Consider the following 25,045-nt stretch of genomic DNA (forward strand, 5'->3'; position numbering starts at 1 on the left):
AGTATCTTTAATATATTATAATAATCAAAAAAGTTGCATTAATTTACGATACTAACTGAGCATAAAATGATGAAGAAAAGTCAATAATATGCTTTAAACGACGATCGACTGAATTAATGATAGGAAAGAGTTAATCGTAATATGGAATAAGAACATAATTTACTAGCTGTTCTCGATAATAAAATTAGCTCTCTAACTGGTCTTCGACGCTTCGTTATCATGAACTTGCCGCCTTTCTTTTTCCACATAATGTTATACGTGTAACACGGAATTTTCCGAAGCGTAATGAATTTACTTATCGTACGGAACTGCGTCATGAACGCACGTATCAGACTTGAAGCATTCCAGCATAACATATGTATTTATACCGTATATAGATATAATATGGAACCTTCAAATGGTATAAATGCACAAAGAATAGATATTGATTGACCACAGAACAGAATATTTTTAGAATACTTTCAATATCGTGTATTTCAGTTCGAAATATAATGCAAACTATTAATCTATTAATGAATCTAATAGTAAACTCCCACACAACAAAAAAAGACTATTCTTAAATCAACTATAAAATACTCGTATATAAGCAAAAATTTTGTAATCTTGCTTTAAAGATTTTAGTTTTAAGTGCAAAGTAATACTTGCAAAACATATTTAATCGACTCAAATTAATATGTTTGAAGGGAAATCCTAATATTTTGCTTATATATGAACGTATTATGGTTAATTTAAGAATAGTCTTTTTTCTGTACAAGCAGAATAAAAGTCATTGCCTTCAAATCATTAAAATTAAAAGTCATTTTGATCAATCGCAATCCATTTTAATGTACATCATGTTTATGTTATCGTGACGTATCGTTTTGTTTGAGATATTTACTTTAGTTATCAATATGATATACTAATTATTGTATTCGATCCGCCATCGTCTAATTAGATGAAAAATTCGCAGTAATTAAGATAGAAATAGATAAAAATATGACAAATGGTAAGAAAGTCTCAAGCATCATCACAACTATTAAGGTCGCGAACGTTTCAACTTTCCCTCGAAATGTTATATCTTTGCGTAATGCGTAAACTGATCAGTATCTTCCAAAATAGGACGAAAAATATTGCAGGAAAAGATAAACGAGGATAAAGAGAAAGGAGAGAAACTTAAAGTTATTCCTAGCGCGATGAGAGTGTTTTACGACGCGTCGACTCGCCACCGAGCAAACTAATTAGCATAATTCGCCCAAAGCGAATAATAAGGATCGACTGAATGATCAATGAACCGTACATGCGGTAGCTCTTCCCTAATAAGCTACATGTTTTCCCTGGATGTAGCTTGTAAACTAGTATAGGATGGTAATCCGATATTAAAGCGTCAAATATACAGAGGGTGCGACATGAAGGCTCTCTGCACGAAGAAAAACAGAAATAAAATGAGAAGAGATCCCTCGGAAGGAGAATAAAAAAAAAATAAAAGGTCTCGTTGAAAATTAAATATGGCCAAGGTTTTCTGTTGTCGCATTTTCTCACATTGTCTGCTCTTATTCCATTTATTCAGTATATTTTTCAATATGCGAGTCTGAATAAACGGAAGAGATGTCGACGGTTTCACGTCACGCGATATATCGACAAAGATGTGAACTAGAAGAGCAGACAGACGTTGCAGCAATATATTTCCTCTTATGTCGCGCGCAAGAGCGAAAGGCACGATGATCTCCGTGCGTGTTCTCACTGTTTTTCAGTATAACACTGTGAAAAGTACTATGGAGCCCGTTATGCACACAATTCTGTTTACTTGTCTAATGGAGTTACGTAGACGATTCAGTGTTAGACGGAAAAAGGAAATGACGTTATAGTCGCGTGAACTGCAACAACTAAAATGGTGTTAAACTGCCGGTGATATCGCATTGCAACGAGTCACTGTCCGGCCGAGTATATGCAGACGATTCCTTCTATATTACAGCTTATTTTAACTTTTGCTACATGTTTCGACTATCCAGCGAATAAATATAATTATTTTAAATAAATGAACATATTAATGTAAAATTCTATTATGCAATTGCAATAATAAAATTATAATTATTACATATTACGTCATATTTTGTTCATAATATAATTAGGTATTATATTAGTTTATATCAGTTTTATTAATCATTGCATATATAAAATTTGTTATAAATAATCAAACGTTATTTACGAAGATGTATACATATTGAATGTGAGAGGAAAATATTTCATACTTATGATTATAATTGCAAAGTAAAATAATAATTGTAATAGAAATACGATAGAGCTCCATTTGTATAGTTATTTTTGCTATAATAGTATAATAGTAATTTACTATTATATTATTATAAAAATGGAACTCTATCGTATATCCACCACAAAATTATTATTTCTAAAATTAAGATATTTTTTAAGATTTGTCCTTTGTATGATTAATATGTATTATAATTATACAATTTTTGATAGAACAATAAATATAATTATTATTACTAATAGTAAATAAGGATAAATCTTCTTAAAAAAACATCTTAATTTTAGATATTAATCCAAATTCCATTTAAGCGAGAAATGACTGCAAGTGATAGTTAAATTATGGCAACCGTAACCATCATTTTTTCTCTCAGTGTAGAACAACCTATGTATACTGATTACTACCTACGATAGTGGAATCGTCTTGAAATTACTCAAAGTTACCGATTTGACCGTACGAACGAGCGAAGGAAATGTCGGTCTGAAAGAAAAATTCCTTGAGGAGAAAAATATCGTTACTTGTCGTACACTTTCGAAAAAGTTTCTCGTTCATTGAAAAACTTGGCGTATTCATACGGCGTATTCGACTGCAATCTATCTGACTACGATTTATCTGGATAACAGATTTGTATTTTAAACTATTCCATTTCCACTGCATACTATATGTTACGGAAATACGATATCGATTCGGCGCAATATGTCCAATACATAATCTTTCGGTCTTTCATTTCCTTCACAAGAAACAGTGCACAATATTCAACTCTGGATATTTCAAGCAGAATTTCTGAATGAACTTGCTTCGTATTCAAACATATCAGTTTTACGATACAACTATCAGCCTCTTGATTTCATAAAATTTAACGGAAGTACCTCATGTTAATCGTGTTCCCTTGAGACAGATACGCATTCGTAATAAAACAGAACGGTACGTTCTCCGCAATCATACTCTCGTCCGATAAATACAAATCTCTAATTTCACTCTATTATCGCAAAGTCCATATTCATCATATAGACCCATCCGGAAAGAACACTTTTGCTGATAAAAAATTTAGTTGGACATGTAGATCTGAAAATAATTTTGCTGAACTATCAAGATAATTACGTAGAAATTTATAATGAAACAATGCTGCAAAAAATTTTGACTTCCAGTTACTAGTTTAAGCATTCTATATAATTATTTTAATGGTCCAACAAAATTAATTTTCAGATCTCTATTTAATTACATTTTTTAATATTTTAGCAAAATGCTTCTTTCCGTGTAAACAGCACAGAAAGTCATTGTAACATCAAAATGGCTCCAAAATGATCATTAAAAGTCACTTTTTGATTCATCATAATTTATTTTAATGTCATTTTGATAATATCATGGTCCATTGTTTTGCTTGGAGAGGAAAACTCTCACTGACAAAAATTTTAGTTTCTTTGTACATACGAATAAGAAGTACGAACAAAACAAATTTTGATCAAATGAATCAGGATTCTAATTATCGTAACTAAATTTCTGATAATAATATAAGCTCGAAAACATTTGATAGATTTTACTATAAATGTCTAATTCGTAACTCTCTGGTTAAATCTACCTGAATTCCAATTAATGCAACAAGACTTTTATTCGAGTGCTTAAAATGCACCTTGATTTAAATATCAATCGAATTTTCACCCGCAATCTTCCTCTTTTCCCTCTTTCTCTCCTTTACTACACTTATCTATTACACTCACTTGCGATATCAGGCGATCCAAGGTGTCGAGACTCATCCACTTGTCGCGACGCGGAGTGCAATCATGGAACACCTCCGCGGGGGTGGTCGCGCGCAGACGACGGTGATAACACGATGATAGGAGGGGTGCCGCGGTCACTCGCGCACCTGCCCAAGTCCGCGCCGACCGATTTCGGCGGTCGTGAAGGACGCGATTTATATATATATATATATATACGGTCTCGACGTAAGTCACTCCGTCGCACCACCGCGCGAGTCACGCAACATCACCCGCGTACGATCCCCCATCGGACGTTGCCGGGCACACACACGGAAATGCTCATCCGCGATGACGATCGCGACCGACGACACCCGCGGCGCGAAGTTGCCAGCGATTTGAAGTGCGGTGCAAGCGCCGCGACATTCTCGACTGGCGCGCGCAATAAGCGAACGAGTGAGCGAATACGGCGGAGAGTATGATGGGAAGAAATGAAATACGAGACAGAGAAAGAGAGAGAGAGAGGGGGGGAATGGAGGAATAGAAGAGAGAGAGAGAGAGAGAGAGAGAGAAAGAGAGAGAAAAAGAAAATTCGGTGGTTGCGTGGGCGCGCGGCGGACGATTTGAAAACACGACGTTCCTGACGACGACGGCTCGAAGTCGTCACGACGACTGGCGCAACCGACGACAGAGAGCGACACGACAGCCCCCGACGGCCGGGTTCGACGCATGCGTCCTCACTACCCTGTGCCCAACCCTGTTTTCCCAGAGACGGCCACCCTTTCGCGTACGTAGCCAGCCGCTTGCCTTTTTCCTTCCATCTCGTTTCGAGTTACCGTTCTGTCTGACAGATCTGCGAGATGGCAGATCCTTGACGGTTCTGTGCCGCAATGGTGAGAGCGAGCTTGCACAGTGCGACGAGGATACCGTGTATAAGATCACCCTGGCGACCCGTTTGCCTAAAAATCTCCTGCAAGCTGCTTATCATCGTATCTTTCTACCGCTTCTTTGTTGCTATAATCGCGATGTATTCCTAAGGATTTCTCGAAAATGCAATTGCAAAGATTTGTTCTAACAAAGAGTTGTGGGGAAAACTTTCCTAGAAATTCAATTGATATCGTAAAATATCTGAAATATTTAAATTATACAAACATTAAATGTCATTTAAAAAAAAGTTGTTATGTCTTTTATTTGGATGATATGATTTTATTAAAGTGTCTGTAAAATTTAAATTGAAATTGATTAAATTTGATTTCTATATTTCTAAATAATTGATATAAAATGGATTTTTGAATTAAATTAACAAAAATATACGCGATTTTTAATTGTATAGAAACAAATATGCTTATACATAGGAGATTGTATTTCTTTAAATTTGGAAAATAAATTGCTCGAGTAAGAATCAATTTGGCTCGTTCCATTCGTTTATCTCCCTATCTCTTATTTGCTTCGCAAAAGCTATATAATCGAGATCTATTATCAATAAATAATGACTGGAAATGCAGTAATTCATTTACGTACAATCATATATACGCCAAACGATTGTCAAAAAGCCATAATATACGATCGAATTTGATGTCTCTTGTATTTTTTTTTCTCTTGAAAGCTCATTAGATACAACCGTAACTCCTGTATTATTTTCACTAATTATTGTTAGATATTCTATTAGGTGTTGGAATTAATTCGTAGCGTTTTACAAGTGATGGGAAGTACTTTCATTAATGTATTTTTTAATGCTCATGTGAAATAAATAACATTCTTTCATTAAAAACGCTACGAATTAATTCCAACACCTAATAAAAAGTTTTGTTTTTGAAGTTTTAAGAAAATCACTAGAACATCGCAATAGAGATTCTAAAACTCGTCGTTAAACTTTAATTTGACTTTAATTGCAGAATAGGCAATGTGAGAGAGATGAAAAAAGAATTTTATTAATCACAGTATTGATTAAAACTTTCTTGTTACAACTTCCGTAATCTTTGAAAAATATTTCAATGTTTCCCAAAGATTACGCCATAGCTTTTATAGATATATAGATCTGATATTCTTACAAAATTCAATTTAATACTGGCCAATTTAATACTGACAGATAGTGATTAATTACTTATTAATTGGAATATTAAATTTCCATCTGCAACGTATTTTTACTCCTCTCCGTTCAGCCCAAGTTTTTTTTATTATTCAGGACTTTTGTAAAAAATGTAAGAAAATTCAAACAATAATGAATGAAAAATTCAAAGTTATTTTTCATCATCTTTATAATAGTGCATTAAGCAGATATTTTGAAAAAAGTTACCGGACTTCATCCTCTTTTATAATTTTGGTGAAAAAGAATTTTACTTACACCAAAAATTATTCAGATTGCAGCCGAATTAAAAATACTATAATACAACAATGCTTTTAAGACCCAAAATAAGTAATTAATCACTATCTTTCAGTATTAATTTTCTATAAGAGTATGAAAGGATTTGAAGTGAAAGGCTTTTGAATATATATTCCACTACTAACTATGATTGCAGAATTCGATTTCGATTGATATAAATCAAAAGATCACGCGCGTGCCCTCGCAATTCAAGTTCCATTAGCCGCGCATTGTATATCATTTGCATCTGGACAAGCAGATGTAAATTGACTGTGGAACACGAATCGCCAATAATCGATAATAATCACGTTTGAAATTGTGAAATGTTAAATATGCGCCTCTCGTCTTCTTCTCTTGTCTTCAACTCTTTGTCACATTTTTTAAAATTAAATTATATCTATAATTTTTACGTTAAATGACGAATAATTTTAACATATAAGAAGAATTACTTCTTTATATTTATATTGTATATCAAAATTATTTCATAATTTAACGTAAATTTTGTTTTAGAAGCAGCTCCAACTTTCTTCGTGAGACTAGTCGGGTCATAAAAATGTTTCACGCGGTGGGATAATTGCGCGAAAAAAAAGGGTAGAAGAAGATAAAAAAGTTTTAATTTTCTCATGCGTAATTATTCCCTTCCCCTTTCACCGTTATTATTGCTGCACCAATACAAAACTGAACAAACAAGATTAATGAATGCGTAGGACAGCCGAGAATTTCATTTTTGGACAGTGAATATTAGTCAAAGATTTACGACGAGCTCTAATCGAGATAATGAAACAACATGCGATGGAATCAGGCTGGAGTCGAGGATTGCATCAATCACAAAGGCTTCATATTTTTTAAACTCAAAGGAGAATGATTGCCAAGCGCGTTTGATGTTCTAAAGTATGGCTCCCGCTGATGGTCGCCGCAAAGCTTTACGAGTCTAGATTAAAGCGTGTAATACGAGCGCTTTACTTGAGCACGGTACTTAGATACATTATTTCCTCTGTCATTAATTACACAGCTTTGTACATGATGCAACCCAATTCAGCACATTCGAGCAAGCCGTATTCATATTCACTTTAATTTTGTCCACAGGAAAGTGAATAGATTGAAAAATGATTCAACAGTTAAAAAAATAATATAATAGGAATTCATATAAAGTTACATATTTTAATCATTCAGAGAATGATTTAAAACTTTTTACATTTAATATGATATGATAGCGAGATGCAATGAGTAACGAAAAGACTTGAGCGTTCAGTTTCTCTTTGATGAAACCATGAAGAGAAATGGGACATATAATCGTTCCATTTCTCGTGGTTTCGTAGTCAACCTAGTTTTATACAACGATAAGAACCGGAATTACGTAATATAGCAAGAAAAGAGAATACAAAATTAGACAGCACGCGTCTGAATAGAAACGTCCGAATATATGCATGATCCAATATCACTTGCACCGCTATTACCAGAGAACGAAATTATATTATATTATATATATATATATATATATATATATATATATATATAATTTCTGTATGTGTGTGTATATATACAGAAAGAATACATTATTTCTGTTCTTTTGAACTATTTCCTTAAAATTCGGAGACCGATATCGCGCTGAATTGTAAAAAGAAAAAAAAAGATACATATGAATACCATTTAGTATTCAGTGCAGAAATGTTGAACATCTCCTCGTTTATTCAACGAATAATATAAGTAGATAACGTTTGAAATAATGAAAACAAGATTCATTTCGAAATAAAGAAATATTGTATTTTTCTCGAAATAAACCTCGCCTTCACTATTTCAGACATCATCTACTTGTGTTAAAAGAAAAATGTGATTCGACTAGTAATTTACTTATTCTGTACATGTAATATTCGATTCTTTTATGTCGTACAATCTGCAATTATTTTTTATAATTTTGCAGCTTTTTGTATATTATTGAATTTCGTAACAATGAAATGTAATTGAGTTTATATAAATTAGATTGTCCCATTTCTTAATCTGATATGAATACAATAGATCGGACTGAAACATTACAACAATCTAATTATTGAAGCTATGTCGGTTACGTAAATATATTTTGCATGCTCATATTGCCAGTTGTTTGTACTCTGTTCAAATCACCCTCAGGTTCTCGGGAGATAATGAATTTTGAAATGTCAGAGTTTCATGCAAGCCTCAGCAACTCGCAGTGAAAATAAGAATATAATATGATATATATCAGATAACCGAGACCGAGATGAAAAGTAAATACAAAGTGCAAAAATTAGACATAAAAAAGGCTGCGTTGTCTTTAAAAATAAAAACTTAATAAAAAATTATTCTTTTAATAACATATATTTACTTGGAAAAGTTCTTTCTCGCCTGTTTTTAAAGAATTAATCTTACAGTGAAGAGAGATCCACAATTTCGTCTTTGTATATAATAAACATAACGCGGTGAAACGAGACGAGGGTCGTTTGGTTGCAAAAGCAAACGCTATTACTCGACGAATAGAATTTCAGATACGCTAGATGGTATACGGGAGTGTAACTTGTTTGCATTGCATAGCCTCAGGGCTACGCGCCATTGCGCTACGCAGGGAAATCTATATACTAATTTTCGTTCTAATTGTATACGTACTCAAAGGTGCACATATGAAATCCAATGATATTAGCTGGTTCATATAAAATCGTAATAGATCAATCTAACGTATATATATGTACAACTTAAAAGAATACAAGCTTAATAAACCAAAGAAAATCCACCAATGATCGTAAAAAGTTATTTTATTTAAGCAAACATGTTCGAATTTTTCAATTCGAGTCTCGGAAATCTCACTGTCTGTTCGATCCACTTTGCTACTGTAAGTAGCCTCTGTTCGTGAAAGAGCGGCGCCATTAATTGCAAGGACAAAGGTAACTTATTGCGAGAGAGTTTGATCGGTACATTGATCGCGGGCAAACCAGCCATATTCGCGGGTTGCGTACAATGATCCTGAATCAAGCATTGCGTCTGATTATCCAGTTGTACAAATTCGTCGTATCTGGGAGCTTCAGTCAGCGTAGTTGGAGTCAGTATAAGATCTACATTACTATTCCACAAAACATCAAAATCCTGTGTAATTAATCTACGCATCTTCATTGCTTTAACATAATATTTCTCGTAGTTTTCCGCCAAAAGAAAATAATTCCCGACTAGTATACGACCTTTGACCACGTCATTGAAGCCTTCTGATCTAGTTTTTTTGTACAGTTCGTGAGCCGAACTCCATTCATTGGCTCTGTGACCATATTCTATGCCGTCGTAACAAGCCAAGTTACTAGTTACGTCACATCGATTTAATACAGAATAACATACTATAGAGTAATCAGTGTGTGGTAACGACACTGGGACGACACTAGCTCCTGCTTCTTTCAGAAGACAAGAGACTTTTTCCCAACATTCTGCAATTTCTTCACTTATGCCTTGTACTCCGTACTCCTTTGGTATCCCAATTCTAAGATTACTAATGTCTATCGTTTCGGATAAGTTAATTGGAACATATTCTCTCTGTACAGTAGTAGGATCTGCTTGATCAGGACCAGCTATGGCATTTAAAATTAATACAACATCGTCTACTGTTCTCCCGAGAATACCAGGTACATCCATTGAATTTAATAGAGGAATAAGACCATAACGTGATACCAAACCATAAGTTGGTTTCAAGCCGACTAGACCACAATAGGACGCAGGATTGCGAGTAGAACCACCAGTGTCAGAACCCAAAGCTGCATAACAGGTACCTGTAGCTACTGCAACTGCCGAACCTCCACTACTGCCACCTAAGATGCATTTATTATATTCCAAAAATTGTCACTATTCAGTAAACATTAATATTATAATTTTACATCAACATTAATATTGTAATTTTACATCAACATTAATATTGTAATTTTATATCAATAATATAACACATACAATATTGTAAATGTATAAGTGCAAAATTATAATATTGATATTATGTTACAATTAATGGATGTTTATTGTATAATGTATTCCTCAACGTACATGACAAGAAAGTGCACTGAACAATGACTAACAATTTGTGGCAATGTACCTGCTATGCGCCATGCATCTTTTTTATGGAGTTTCCTTGTAGTGATCTGCGAATCGTCAGACCCGTATGAATAAAATTGAGACAATACTTCTGAACCCCATAAATTCTTTGTTGGTCCATAAAGTGAATCTACCGTGCCGGAGCCCATAGCGAACTCATCAAGATTAGTTTTGCCGATCAAGACAACTCCCTGCGTCCTGAGCTTCTCATAGACGGTGGCGTTGTAGCCCGGGGAAAAGTTTGCCAACATCCGAGAAGCACAGGTCGTAGGTTTACCCTTGACACAATAGTTATCCTTAACAGCAATGGGAATGCCGTCGAGCTGTCCCAATAATGAATTTTTCTGTTGCCTTTCATCGGCGGAGCTTGCCTGCTCTCTCGCAACATCATCCGTCACATTGATATAAGGGTTTAAAGACTTGATGATTGAAGTCAACTTAATGGAAGCCTTACAGATCTCGGATGGTCGCACCGTACCATCACAGATCTCCCGACTAACTTCCTTGATCGGAACAGATAATAGCTTATTCATCGTTCATCCCGTAACATGTCACTATTATGTATAACCTTTCTATAGGCGACAGATACATAACCTCAAATTAGTCGTAAACGGTAAGCAGAACTGCTATCGCGCAAACAATTATTCGAGTTCTGCGAGTGCGAGAATGCGAGACAATCTCGATAATTGAATGTACCTCTTAGAATCGAATCGAATATGGTTCAAATTCGAATGGTCAATAAATCGATTATTTATTATTCGATTTATACTCGAAACGTTTCAAACGTAAAGGTAGAAAGAAACCTGAGAGAGGATACGACTTTGAACTTTTTTCTGTAACCGCAAAATGTCACCACGCACTATTGCCCTCTGAAGAAATGGATGTAAATTACACAATGTTCGACATTTTTTTGTAAAAGACAATAATCTCAATGGAGGAGGTTTTAATGTCACAATGTTCGAAATCAGAGTTTGAAAGTCAATTTGGAAATCAGTATTTATTCAAAGCAAAATTGGAAACTTGATGTTACCTACTTCGAAATTAAAAACTTCCTAAAATTGAGTTTTATGATAATCAAATTATCTTTTTGAAATTCCTTTCGTCATAATACTAAATCTACTATTTCGAATTTTTTAATTTTTATCTCAATTCGAATAAAGCTTTATCAAATTATCCTATAGGACAAATTTCATAAAAATTCAGCAAGCAATTTATGAAATAAAAGAGTGACTCCAAATGGAATCGTCACAAAAAGTTAATTACTTGAAACTATTTTAAAATATACTATAAATAGCGGATCGAAAATTTGTTAGGGTGTATAATGTATACACACAGAAAAACACAGCTATGATTGCTACGACCAAAGTCGTTCATCAATACATTTTTTGGTTATAAGAACTGTAGTACGATTGTGATAATTGTAAGATTGGCATATCTTAATGGTTATGGTTGTAAAGAAGAATACGTCTATCTTACGATTATCACAACCAGGTGTATTGATGGTCGAAAATTATCATTACTTCCGGTTGTGGCAACAGTAACATTCTTTTATGTGCGCGAAATTTATTTTCTAATTATTAAATAAATAGGATTAAATAAATAAAATAAGAGATAAAGGATTGATATCGTGTTGTATAAATTGGTATTTGTAACAAATACGGTGGCCATTTAAAAAGAATGTAAGGCAAACCCGGCCATTACGAGGCCGAACCTTCAGTAACAACAGTTTCTAATAGAAACGGAATCACTATCGACGGAGTGTCTGTGCGGTAGCTCATAATTCCATCGCCGCAGCTTTATTTTTCTCGATATCGAGAATCGCATGCAGAAAACTGCCGATATTTCGCGCACTTCTTAAGACATGTACAGAAAACACCGAAGAATTTATTTATATATTCATTATTTATATAATTGCCTACTAAAGGCGTAATAATTCATGTAAATAATTCATGAAAAAGAGAAAAGGAGTGATATGTAGAAAGGAATACACACTGACGAGATTTTTTTCTCTAAGGATCAACTGTTTTGTATGATTATGGCTGTGGTCAAAATCTTGCTACAAATCCTTTGAAGCATTTGATGGATCAATTAGAAGAAAGAATTTTACTGGCCAATTAAAAAATGCTTCAAGTGTTTATAGCATCGCGTTGCCCATACCCTATGTATATATGATGTATCAATCATTTAGATTTATTATACTCTAGACTCTAAGTAATGTTGGAGCGAAAGTTTACAATTATAAAGAATAAACAAATCAATGCTCTTGTTATAAGTTCATACTTTGTCACATTATCCCGCTTAATTTCCCCTTCAAGTTAAAATTTCTCAATTTTTTAACGCTAATCTTTAGAAATTCGAAAAATCTATAAAATTCGCCAGAGAATGAGGCATACACAACTAAATTTATCCTGATCAGTTTTAACTTGTTCATTTTAAGAAAATGGATATATGCTATATAAATGTTTGTCTATATATTATTATTAAATCCATGCATACATGTATTCAAGTATGTACATAATATATTAATAAAATTATCATATATCCCCAATTAAAATGTTAATTTATCACTCACCCACCTGATGCGCTACAGTGAAATCTGCAACATCGTTATGATGATTCTGTAACAAATAAATTAAAGTCCAAATTAAAACAGAGTAAAGAAATAATCATTACTTTAAAAAATAATTGCTATAAAATTGAACGCATGCAGTTTGCTGAAAAATATAAATATGCAATTTTGAAAATATAATTTGTGTAAGCATCGAATTTTATACCCATTATTTAATTAGATATAAAACAATTATGAATTCTCTAAAAAATAATTATATATATTTTCTTTAAAAAATAATTATATAAAAAATAATTATATAAAAAAGAATTCTCTAAAAAATAATTATATATATTTTCTAAAATAATTAGAGGAAAGTCACCGATACCGACATACCAGTTTGTTTTTAGACAATATTTTTTAAACAAAAAGTTAATAATAAAACTTTAAAAACATAAATACAAACTACGAGTAAAAAGTATCTCCCAGCAGATAATATAAGCAGTTTTTATAATATTGTTTGCAATAATTTAGCAATAATTAATCTTTCAGATAAGCAAAAATAAGCGTCTGACAAAATGGGCTCCAAAACTGACACAGTAAGCAGTAGTGCTTTGTATTCCTATTTTTTTTTTTTTTACCAATTATATGCATAGAGTACCTAAAAGTGAATGTATATAAGATATTCTAAAATTTTTTCACTTTATTATAAAATATTTTTATTGAATTATATGCATATTTACTTTATACTGTTCTGCAAGATGCAAATATGTAACACGATAGTTTTTTAAAAGTTCTATGTATAGACGATTATCTTCAGCTCCAACAGAGCTATTTGACATTATGAAGTAACATTATAAAGATTAAGTTAACTCATGATCTATTTTGAACAGGTGTGGCGGTTTACGATGTATCCCAATTTTATATTTAAACCATATTATAAAAAAAACTAAGAGAAAAAATAATATAAATAAGAAATATGAAATAGTTTATTATTAATATATATAAAACTGATTTAGGAAACTACAAGCATTTAGAATAACGTAATATTATCAATATTATACAATTATTTTAAACTACTTTTAAACTACTGAAAGAAAATTATAAGAATTTTAATTTCACAATCGTAGAATTCGTTTTTAATTGATTTGGTATAGAAATAAGCTACAAATATACGAATTATGAATTTGTATCTCTTTAATTAGCTAAACAGATGATGATTTTATTAGTATTAATAAAGTGCAATAATTAGTTTCTGAGAAATAAGAGGATGTCGCTTTAGAAAATCTATGTCAGTGTCGGCAACTTTCCTCTATATATATTCTCTAAAGATCTTAGCAAAAATAAATTTGTATAAAATTTTAAAGTATTATTTAAATTTTTAAAATTTTATACAAATTTATTTTTGCTAAGATTTTTTTTTAGAGAATATATAAATAAAATTTAAACAATGTTATAAGAGGTGTCTCGATAATATAAAATAAGAAAGCGCATACAGCCACATACGCAAGTTATTATTCACAAGTCACATATTTAAAATAAAATTACATGTAAACGTCAAGTCGTGACCTTTGTCAATACAATCAAGAGAATGTTAAAAAAATATAATTTAGCATTTTATATATAGGATGTCGCAATACAAAATTCCAAAAATTAATCCTGTCTTCATAATCTCTTTTACAGTGAAATTAAGAATTTATTCTTGATAATTTATATGTTAAAACACGGGTCACAGTGATTACATGAAATTTCGTACAGAACAGTCTTATCATCTTATATAATATTTTTCCATCTACGCTAATATTTTTCTAACAAATCAGCATCGCATTATTGTATTATATTGATAGCTATGAAATCACGGAATCTGGTAATCCCGTATTTTAACATACAAATTATCAAGAATATATTTTTAATTTCACTGTAAAAGAGTTTATAAGGCAGGATTTAATCCTAATGTGCTAAATTATATTTTTTAACATTTGCATTCTCTTGATTGTGCTAATGATAGTCACAATTTGACCGAAACATGTAATTTTATTATAAATATATGACTTGTGCGAATAATAACTTGCATATGTGGCCGTATATTCTTTCTTATTTTTGTTTTAGAGAATATGTAAAATTATTAGGTGTTGGAATTAATTCGTAGCGTTTTTAATGAAAGAATGTTATTTATTTCACATGAGCATTAAAAAATACATTAATGAAAGTACTTCCCATCACTTGTAAAACGCTACGAATTAATTCCAACACCTAATATTTTATCTCAAAATTTTAATTCTAAATTAGATGAAAGGAGAGATTTTTTACTTAAAAATTACTTGAAAATTTTATACAAATTTATTTTTGCTAAGATCTTTTAGAGAATATATATAAATAAAATTTAAACAAGTTATTAGAAGGGGCTCGATAACATAAAACAAAAATAGAAAAGCGCATACAGTCACATAGGCAAATTATTATTCGCACAAATCATATACAATATTTAAAATATTACATGTCAACGTTTCGGTCAAATCGTAAGTGCAATCCATCGTTAGTACAATTAAGAGAATGCAAATGTTAAAAAATATAATTTAGCATATTATATATAGGATGTCGCAATACAAAATTGCAAAAATTAATCCTGTCTTCATAATCTCTTTTGCAGTGAAATTAAGAATTTATTCGTGGTATTTATAACTTGTATGTTAAAACACAGGTCATTAACATACGAGTTATCAAGTATACAAAATTCCAAAAATTAATTCTGTCTTCATAATATCTTTTGCAATGAAATTAAGAATTTATTCGTGATATTTATAATTTGTATGTTAAAACACAGGTCATTAATATACGAGTTATCGAGAATAAATTCTTAATTTCACTTATTTTATAGAATATAGAGAATTGTTTAAATCATTTTATTTAACAATGATTCAAAAATAATCATTTTTTTACTCATTGTCAATTTACAAGCGAAAAATTTTGTACAAACAAAAAATAATATTTACCGCCAGGTTGCTCCACCGGTGCCCGATGTCTCTCCCAGACCTTCACCTCCTCTCAGAATATGCACAGGAAACTCGCGTAAAACACTCGCGGATACATTGTAATCGCGCGCGGACTATAACTTGAGTCCAATAACTAGAACGGCACTCCCGAAACGCGCGACGCGACGAACCGGCTGCGGTTCGTTCATTTTCAAGTAAATTGGCGACGAGGATACGTTAGGAGCTTCCCCGTTGGATTTTTACACGAAGAGAACGATTTTACTCAATATCTAAAAATTTATCTAGATATATACATTCAGACATATCCAAAAATTTTTAGATATTTAAGAAAAATCATTCTATTCGTGTAAAATATCCTCTGGGTACTGAGCCCCCTCACCACGTCAAGGTACCCGTTAGAGAGAAGATAATCTGAAAAATGTAATAAATAGCTATATTACTATGCTATTACTATGCAATCGGTTAACTTTTAGAAACGAATATCACGTCTGCAATTCGTTATCATTGCGAAATAAAATCAAAGTAGATAAAAATGGCTGAATCTTTTATTTATACATAGATAATGTCAGATATGATTAGAATCTATAAAATAGACTAGAGATTAACAAAAGGGAGAAATGTTTCTTTTATTAATTGTTCCAAAGTTGTTACGGTTAATTTTTTAACGGATCGTAACGAAAGATGCACAAAAATAAAAATTAATTAAATTATTAAACTGTATTAATTGTGAAAGGAAGGAATTGCGACTTTTTTGCATGAGAGTATTCATATCAACGTTGCTTTTCTATGACTCGTGTGATATTGTTCATACAAACAAGTAGCCGTGTCGCATACTGCTCCTTTTCACATTTCTTTTTGGAACATATAATAATCGCAAAAAGTGCTAGGTATAATACGAAATGTATTTTATGAATATTCACATAATACGATTACTAGTATGAATAATTATTAATAGTATAATACAACGTTTCGTATTGTATTAGACATTTTTTGCGAAAAAGATTTCAAAAAGTAATGTGAAAAGAAGCCGCGACACAGCTACGTTGTTTGTACGAGCTTCGGTAAGAGAATAATAACTGCGCGATACCTATGCGTAAACATGACGCGCCGTTCCGTGCCACCCCGTACCATCCCCAACCGAAGGTCACGCGCCAACCGTCTAACCGTCGATATACTAACATTAACGCCTATTACAAAATCTGTAAAATAATCTATTCGTTACGTTTTAATATTCTTCGATGAATATTACGCGATGCTTTATTATACGATTTACGTTTCATTTTTTGAATTCGTTACGCACACAACTCTATATCTTAGACCGATATTCACAGTCAGAGTATTCATATTCAAGACTGTCTTAAGTATAATTTTAAGAATCAGAAATTAAGTATAATTTCACGAATCAGAGGGCCGTATTAATGTCTTAAGACATTACTTAAGACAGTCTCGAAATAAGAACGGACTGTGAATATCGTCCTCGGATATCTAATTTATATATCTGTAAATGTATAATACGAATTATATTTATAACATTATTATATTTAGTCCTGTTTCATAATTTAAAAAATGTTTGCGTTTATCTTTACTTAAAGAATGTATATTATTAATCTTATTATTAGTCTTTATTTGAACGTAAATTATCAAAGAGAATAATAAAGATTGAGATATAATTCTGAGTACACACCTTAGTTTCGAGCAATATTACTATTTGAGCATCCTTATGTAATTAATTATCAGTTCGCGTTCGTGAATATCTAATTTTCGTAGATTAATGCGGAGCGACTCACACCACACGTCCATCTCGCCGCGAAGTCGCCAAGCGAATGCCGAAGTGACGATCGACCCCCGCACCTTGCCCCCCTACGCCTTCGCTCCGCGTCCTACCGCTTTTCGTCGCCAGTGACCCCCTTCCCCTACCGAGCTTTTCGCCAGATGTTTTTAGATTACACCCAACTATCGCGTATTCAAACGACGAAAAATATTCAACGATTTATTCAACGATCTATATAATTATATTTTTCACATTTTACATGATTTTGACAAACGGATATCACCGTACATTTCGCGTTTTGCTTTGTGGCATCTCGGGCACAATCCTATATTATTTGCATTTGTTTCTCTTAAACGAATTAGTAATTATTCGCGTGAGATGTTTTTGATATATTTAATAATTCTCAATTTTCATAATTCTTTTTAATGATCCATACTTCAATAAAGATTGATAAAATATTCTATATATGTTCTTTATATAAAGATAAATGCAAATTTTCTTAATATCGTGAAACAATTTGTTGCCGAATACAGCTTTAGCTAAGAGTGCTAAACATCTTGTTAATCATTATTTAATTTTACAGTTAATAAATTAATTTAAGACACTACTGTAACGCCGATCATGGCTCGATAAAATAACGTACGAATTATTTAAAATAAAAAATACAAAATAAGTTTCAGAAACTTATTTAAAATATAAAATCGAATATGTGCAAAAGCACGTGCAAAAAGCTTGTTTAAAGTAAAAGATATAAAACAGTTTCCGGAAACTTATATATAATATTAAATAAGAAATAAGTCAGAAGTGTAGTTATTTAAAATAATGAATTAATACTAAATAACGCTTTTAATTTCACATGTCACTTTTAGTTGCACATATTCCTACGATTTTATATTTTAAATAAGTTTCTGAAACTTATTTTGTATTTTTTATTTTAAATAATTCGTACGTTATTTTATCGAGCCATGATCGGCGTTACAGTAGTGTCTTAAATTAATTTATTAACTGTAAAATTAAATAATGATTAACAAGATGTTTAGCACTCTTAGCTAAAGCTGTATTCGGCAACAAATTGTTTCACGATATTAAGAAAATTTGCATTTATCTTTATATAAAGAACATATATAGAATATTTTATCAATCTTTATTGAAGTATGGATCATTAAAAAGAATTATGAAAATTGAGAATTATTAAATATATCAAAAACATCTCACGCGAATAATTACTAATTCGTTTAAGAGAAACAAATGCAAATAATATAGGATTGTGCCCGAGATGCCACAAAGCAAAACGCGAAATGTACGGTGATATCCGTTTGTCAAAATCATGTAAAATGTGAAAAATATAATTATATAGATCGTTGAATAAATCGTTGAATATTTTTCGTCGTTTGAATACGCGATAGTTGGGTGTAATCTAAAAACATCTGGCGAAAAGCTCGGTAGGGGAAGGGGGTCACTGGCGACGAAAAGCGGTAGGACGCGGAGCGAAGGCGTAGGGGGGCAAGGTGCGGGGGTCGATCGTCACTTCGGCATTCGCTTGGCGACTTCGCGGCGAGATGGACGTGTGGTGTGAGTCGCTCCGCATTAATCTACGAAAATTAGATATTCACGAACGCGAACTGATAATTAATTACATAAGGATGCTCAAATAGTAATATTGCTCGAAACTAAGGTGTGTACTCAGAATTATATCTCAATCTTTATTATTCTCTTTGATAATTTACGTTCAAATAAAGACTAATAATAAGATTAATAATATACATTCTTTAAGTAAAGATAAACGCAAACATTTTTTAAATTATGAAACAGGACTAAATATAATAATGTTATAAATATAATTCGTATTATACATTTACAGATATATAAATTAGATATCCGAGGACGATATTCACAGTCCGTTCTTATTTCGAGACTGTCTTAAGTAATGTCTTAAGACATTAATACGGCCCTCTGATTCGTGAAATTATACTTAATTTCTGATTCTTAAAATTATACTTAAGACGATCTTGAATATGAATACTCTGACTGTGAATATCGGTCTAAGATATAGAGTTGTGTGCGTAACGAATTCAAAAAATGAAACGTAAATCGTATAATAAAGCATCGCGTAATATTCATCAAAGAATATTAAAACGTAACGAATAGATTATTTTACAGATTTTGTAATAGGCGTTAATGTTAGTATATCGACGGTTAGACGGTTGGCGCGTGACCTTCGGTTGGGGATGGTACGGGGTGGCACGGAACGGCGCGTCATGTTTACGCATAGGTATCGCGCAGTTATTATTCTCTTACCGAAGCTCGTACAAACAACGTAGCTGTGTCGCGGCTTCTTTTCACATACTTTTTGAAATCTTTTTCGCAAAAAATGTCTAATACAATACGAAACGTTGTATTATACTATTAATAATTATTCATACTAGTAATCGTATTATGTGAATATTCATAAAATACATTTCGTATTATACCTAGCACTTTTTGCGATTATTATATGTTCCAAAAAGAAATGTGAAAAGGAGCAGTATGCGACACGGCTACTTGTTTGTACGAACGATATCACACGAGTCATAGAAAAGCAACGTTGATATGAATACTCTCATGCAAAAAAGTCGCAATTCCTGCTTTCACAATTAATACAGTTTAATAATTTAATTAATTTTTGTTTTTTGTGCATCTTTCGTTACGATCCGTTAAAAAATTAACTATAACTTTGGAACAATTAATAAAAGAAATATTTCTCCCTTTTATTAATCTCTAGCCTATTTTATTGACTCTAATCATATCTCACAGATCTCACTATCTATGTATAAATAAAAAATTCAGCCCTTTTATCTGCTCTGATTTTAATTCGCAATGATAACGAATTGCAGACGTGTGTTTGATGTTCGTTTCTAAAAGTTAATCGATTGCATAATAATTGCATAGTAATAATAGCTATATATTATATTTCAGATTATTTTCCCTCTCCTATACCTTGACGTGATGAGGGGGCTCAGTAGATACTCAGAGGATATTTACACGAAAAGAATGCTTTTTCTCAAATATCTAAAAATTTTCGGATATGTTTGAATGTATATCCAGATAAATTTTTAAATATTGAGTAAAATCGTTCTCTTCGTGTAAAAATCCAACGGGGAAGCTCCTAACGTATCCTCGTCGCCAATTTACTTGAAAATGAACGAACCGCAGCCGGTTCGTCGTATCGCGCGTTTCGGGAGTGCCGTTTCAAGTTATCGGACTTAAGTTATAGTCCGCGTGCGATTATAGTGTATTCGCTAGTGTTTTACGCGAGTGTCCTGTGCATATTCTGAGAGGAGGTGGAGGTCTGGGAGAGACATCGGGCACCGGTGGAGCAACCTGGCGGTAAATATTATTTTTGTTTGTGTAAAATTTTTCGCTTGTTTTTAAATTATTTTATTTGACGATGAGTAAAAAATGATTATTTTAAATAATTCTCTATATTCTATAAAATAATTCTATAAAATAATCATATATTCTCTAATGTAATATATGTATTCTCTAAAATAATTATATATATTTTTTAAAGATGATCTTAGCGAAAATAAATTTGTATAAAATTTCCAAGTAATTTTAAGTAACTGTCCTTTTATCTAATTTAGATAAAAGGAGAATCACTTAAAATTTTTAGATAAAATAATTATACATATTCTTTAAAAAAAATAATTATATATATTCTAAAACAAAAATAAGAAAGAACATACAGTCACATACGCAAGTTATTATTCGCAAGTTATTATTCACAAATCATATATTTAAAAAGATCTTAGCAGAAATAAATTTGTATAAAATTTTAAAATATTATTTAAATTACTTTAAAATTTTATACAAATTTATTTTTGCTAACATTTTTTTAGAGAATATATATAAATAAAATTTAAACAAAGTTATTAGAAGTGGCTCGGTAACGTAAAACAAAAATAAGAAAGCGCATACAGTCACATACGCGTTATTATTCGCACAAGTCATATATCTAAAATATAATTACATATAAACGTTTCGGTCAAATTGTGACTCTCATCAGCATAATCAAGAGAATGCAAATGTTAAAAAATATAATTTAGCACATTATATGTATAGGATATCGCAGTATAAAATTCTAAAAATTAATCCTGCTTTCGTAATCTTTTTTACAGTGAAATTAAGAATTTATTCTTGATAACTCATATGTTAATGACATGTGTTTTAACATACAAGTTATAAATATTACGAATAAATTCTTAATTTCACTACAAAAAAGATTATGAAGACAGGATTAATTTTTGGAATTTTGTACTGCGACATCCTACATATAATGGGCTGAATTATATTTTTTAACATTTGCATTCTCTTAATTGTAGTGACGATGGATTGTACTCACGATTTGACCGAAACGTTTAGATGTAATTATATTTTAGATATATGACTTGTACGAATAACAACTTGCGTATGTGGCTGTATGCGCTTTCTTATTTTTGTTTTATGTTATCGAGTCACCACTAATAACTTGGTTTAAATTTTATTTATATATATTCTCTAAAAAAAATCTTAGCAAAAATAAATTTGTATAAAATTTTTAAGTAATTTAAATAATATTTTAAAATTTTATACAAATTTATTTTTACTAAGATTTTCTTTAGAAAATATATAGAGGAAAGTCGATACTAACATAGATCTCCTACAGCGACACCCTCTTATTTCTCAGAAACTAATTATTGCATTTTATTAATACTAATATAATCATGATCTGTTTAGCTAATTAAAGAAGTACAAACTCATAATTTGCATATTTGTGGCTTATTTCTATATGAAATCAACTAAAAACGAATTCTACGATTGTGAAAATAAAATTTTTACGATTTTTTTTGTAAATTGCGTAGTTTTAAAAAATAACAGTGACTATATTATCAATAATTACGTTATTCTAAATGCTTGTAGTTTCCTAAATCAATTTTATATTATTTTTTTCTCTTAGTTCTTTTATGTGATTTGAAATATAAAATTGAGATGCAGTGTAAACCACCACACCTGTCTGTAAAACAGATCATGATTTAATCTTTATAATGTTACTTCATAATGTCAAATAGCTTTATTAGAGAAGACAATCGTTCATATATAGAATAACTCTTGAAAAAGTATCGTATAGCATATTTGCATCTTGCAGAGAGAACAGGATAAAGTAAATATGCATATACTTCAATAAAAATATTTTATAACGAAGATAGTGAAGAGATTCTATATATTTCTTAATTTGTATACATTCACTTGTAGGTACTCTGTACAGATAATTCCTGTAAAAGAAAAAAAAATAGGAATACGTAACACTATTGCCTATTGTGTCAGTTTTGGAGTTCATTTTGTCAGACGTTTATTTTTGCTTACCTTAAAAATTAATTATTGCTAAATTGCAAACAATATTATAAAAATTGCTTATGCTATCTGTTGGAAAACACTTTTTAGTTTGTACTTATGTTTTTAAAGTTTCATTTTTACCTTTTGTTTTAGAAATATTGTCTAAAGACAAAGTGATATGTCGGAATTGTGACTTTTCTCTAATTATTTTTAAAAAAATAATATAATTATTTTAGAGAATATATAATTGTTCTATATCTAATTAAATAATGGGACAAAATTCGATGCTTACAAAAATTATATTTGTAGAATTGCATAATTATTTTTCAGCAAACTGCATGCGTTTATATAGTAGTTATTTTTTAAAGTAATGATTATTTCTTTATTTTGTTTTAATTTGGATTTTAATTTATTTGTTACAGAATCATCGTAGCGACGTTGCAGATATAACTCCACTGTTGCGCATCGGATTGGTGAGTGACAATTTTTTCGATATAAGGAAATAGTTATTTTATTTGAATTTCAACATGTTATTTATTGCAAGTGAATTTGAGAAAAGTCCAATGAGCAAAATGTCTAAAATCGACGCATAAGACAACTTTAATATATCTTTCAGAATTCTTTATAAAATATCTTAAAGGTGTTTCTTAAAGAATTCTTAAAGATATTAAGAATTTAAGATCTTTAAGATATATAAAGTTGTCTTATGCATCGATTTTAGATATTCTGCTCATTGAGAGGTGGGTTGATGTGACACCAATCTAAATTTATAAAAGATAAACTAATTCGGGAGGGTAATTTGCTCGCAAATTGCGAGTTCTTATATTTTTTGAGAGTTATTTAAAACACAAAAGAAAACCAACAAACAATAGGACTAATGAGAAACAGCGCGGATTATCAAGCGTAAGTTTGATAGATTAAAAGATCTACAAAACTTGCGCTTAATTATTCGCGCTGACTTTTATTAGCCCTGGTATTTGTTAATTTTTTTGGTATTTTATAGATTGAAAGAGCCTATTTTAATTATATTATTGCTTACTGCTTATTTATTATTAGTATGATCGCGATTAAGTTATCCTACTAAGTTTATTAGCGATAGGATATGATTAGACATTGACTGCGTTCAGCAGAGAAAGCAGCTTTGCAACTGTTGTATAATTCTTCTATTTGATTGGTTTGTACATTTAAATCCATTAAAGAGCCAAAAGCAAGAAGCAATTGTATTGATGAATTTTACAACAGCCGAAAAGCTACTTTGTCTGAACAAACCAATGGACGTATTATATTTGCGGTGTTATTGCACATGTACGAAGTAATGTAGGTAGGAATACAGTAGAGATAGGTAGAGATAGGTATCGCGAATAGGCACGAATAAATGAGAGTATGTAGGACGGTAATAGTATGGACTGTAGGTAGGGACTGTATAGATAGGATAAATATAGACAGGTAGGACTGAAGACGTCATATGTACATACTTGATAATTGGAAATAAAGGATTAAAAATTGAATAAAATTTTTAATTAATTTTTAGTTTTATTTAATTATCAATATTTTGTTCCAATTATCAAATATGAAAATAAGCCAAATTAATTTCAAATTTTATTAAATTTTTAGCTACCCTAAAATTAAACTTTTTCTTAAAATTCTATACACGTACAAATTATATAATGCGTTAATATTGTAATTAACTTTATCATAAATAAATGTATGTGTAATAATATTAGATACGTAATACAAAATTTATATAAACTATGTCCAGATGAATGCTATAATCATACTTACTTTTGTAATTTATACAACGATTTCTGGGTAAAAATGTTTTATATATATATATATATATAATATATATAATATATATATATATATATATATATATATATGTATAAAACATGTCAATTTTTTATATGATTATGTATAATTATTAATTTTATGTAATTATATATGAAATTTTTTCCTGGGTTACTAATTAATTGTACATTTACTGGTATATATATATATATATATAT

The 25,045-nt window shown here is 31.0% G+C and overlaps 2 protein-coding genes and 2 long non-coding RNA genes across 6 annotated transcripts in view; 2 read left to right on the forward strand and 2 right to left on the reverse strand.

Annotated features, from left to right (window-relative positions):
* Liprin-gamma (liprin protein kazrin) overlaps window positions 1-17,738 on the reverse strand; it is a 158,425-nt gene extending 140,687 nt beyond the window's left edge. The window contains exons 1-3 of one of the 3 annotated variants that reach the window (XM_087414186.1): window positions 17,601-17,738; window positions 15,917-16,327; window positions 12,952-12,993 (exon numbers count right to left, since the gene is read on the reverse strand). The gene's annotated coding sequence lies outside the window, so the exon portion shown is untranslated. Of the gene's footprint in view, window positions 1-3,963; window positions 4,091-12,951; window positions 12,994-15,916; window positions 16,328-17,600 lie in introns of those variants that run through there. The other 2 variants (XM_011055433.2, XM_011055432.2) reach the window with 2 other exon arrangements.
* On the forward strand, window positions 4,605-5,345 carry LOC147907258 (uncharacterized). Its single transcript, XR_015547655.1, has 2 exons — window positions 4,605-4,726; window positions 4,791-5,345. It is a non-coding gene; the product is annotated as an uncharacterized LOC147907258 (long non-coding RNA).
* GatA (glutamyl-tRNA(Gln) amidotransferase subunit A, mitochondrial) lies at window positions 9,049-11,173 on the reverse strand. The gene is made up of 2 exons (XM_011055435.2): window positions 10,377-11,173; window positions 9,049-10,101 (listed from the first exon to the last, which is right to left on the reverse strand). Exons 1-2 carry the CDS (start codon window positions 10,906-10,908, stop codon window positions 9,071-9,073), a joined length of 1,563 nt encoding a protein of 520 aa, XP_011053737.1. The 5' UTR covers window positions 10,909-11,173; the 3' UTR covers window positions 9,049-9,070.
* Window positions 17,739-19,219: 1,481 nt separating the features above from the next.
* Window positions 19,220-25,045, forward strand: part of LOC147907259 (uncharacterized) — a 72,428-nt gene continuing 66,602 nt past the window's right edge. The window contains exons 1-3 of the long non-coding RNA XR_015547652.1: window positions 19,220-19,362; window positions 20,643-21,053; window positions 23,462-23,512. This is a non-coding gene — a long non-coding RNA (uncharacterized LOC147907259). The remainder of the gene's footprint in view (window positions 19,363-20,642; window positions 21,054-23,461; window positions 23,513-25,045) is intronic.

The sequence above is a fragment of the Acromyrmex echinatior genome, chromosome 15 (assembly GCF_024713525.1).
Source record: "Acromyrmex echinatior isolate Ae372 chromosome 15, ASM2471352v2, whole genome shotgun sequence".
Lineage (NCBI taxonomy): Eukaryota > Metazoa > Arthropoda > Insecta > Hymenoptera > Formicidae > Acromyrmex > Acromyrmex echinatior.

Coding starts and splice junctions, on each gene's coding strand:
- GatA (XM_011055435.2), bottom strand. CDS start 10,908: ATGAATAAGCTATTATCTGTTCCGATCAAGGAAGTTAGTCGGGAGATC. Junction 10,102..10,376: donor AGATGCATGGCGCATAGCAG/GTACATTGCCAC, acceptor AATGCATCTTAG/GTGGCAGTAGTGGAGGTTCG.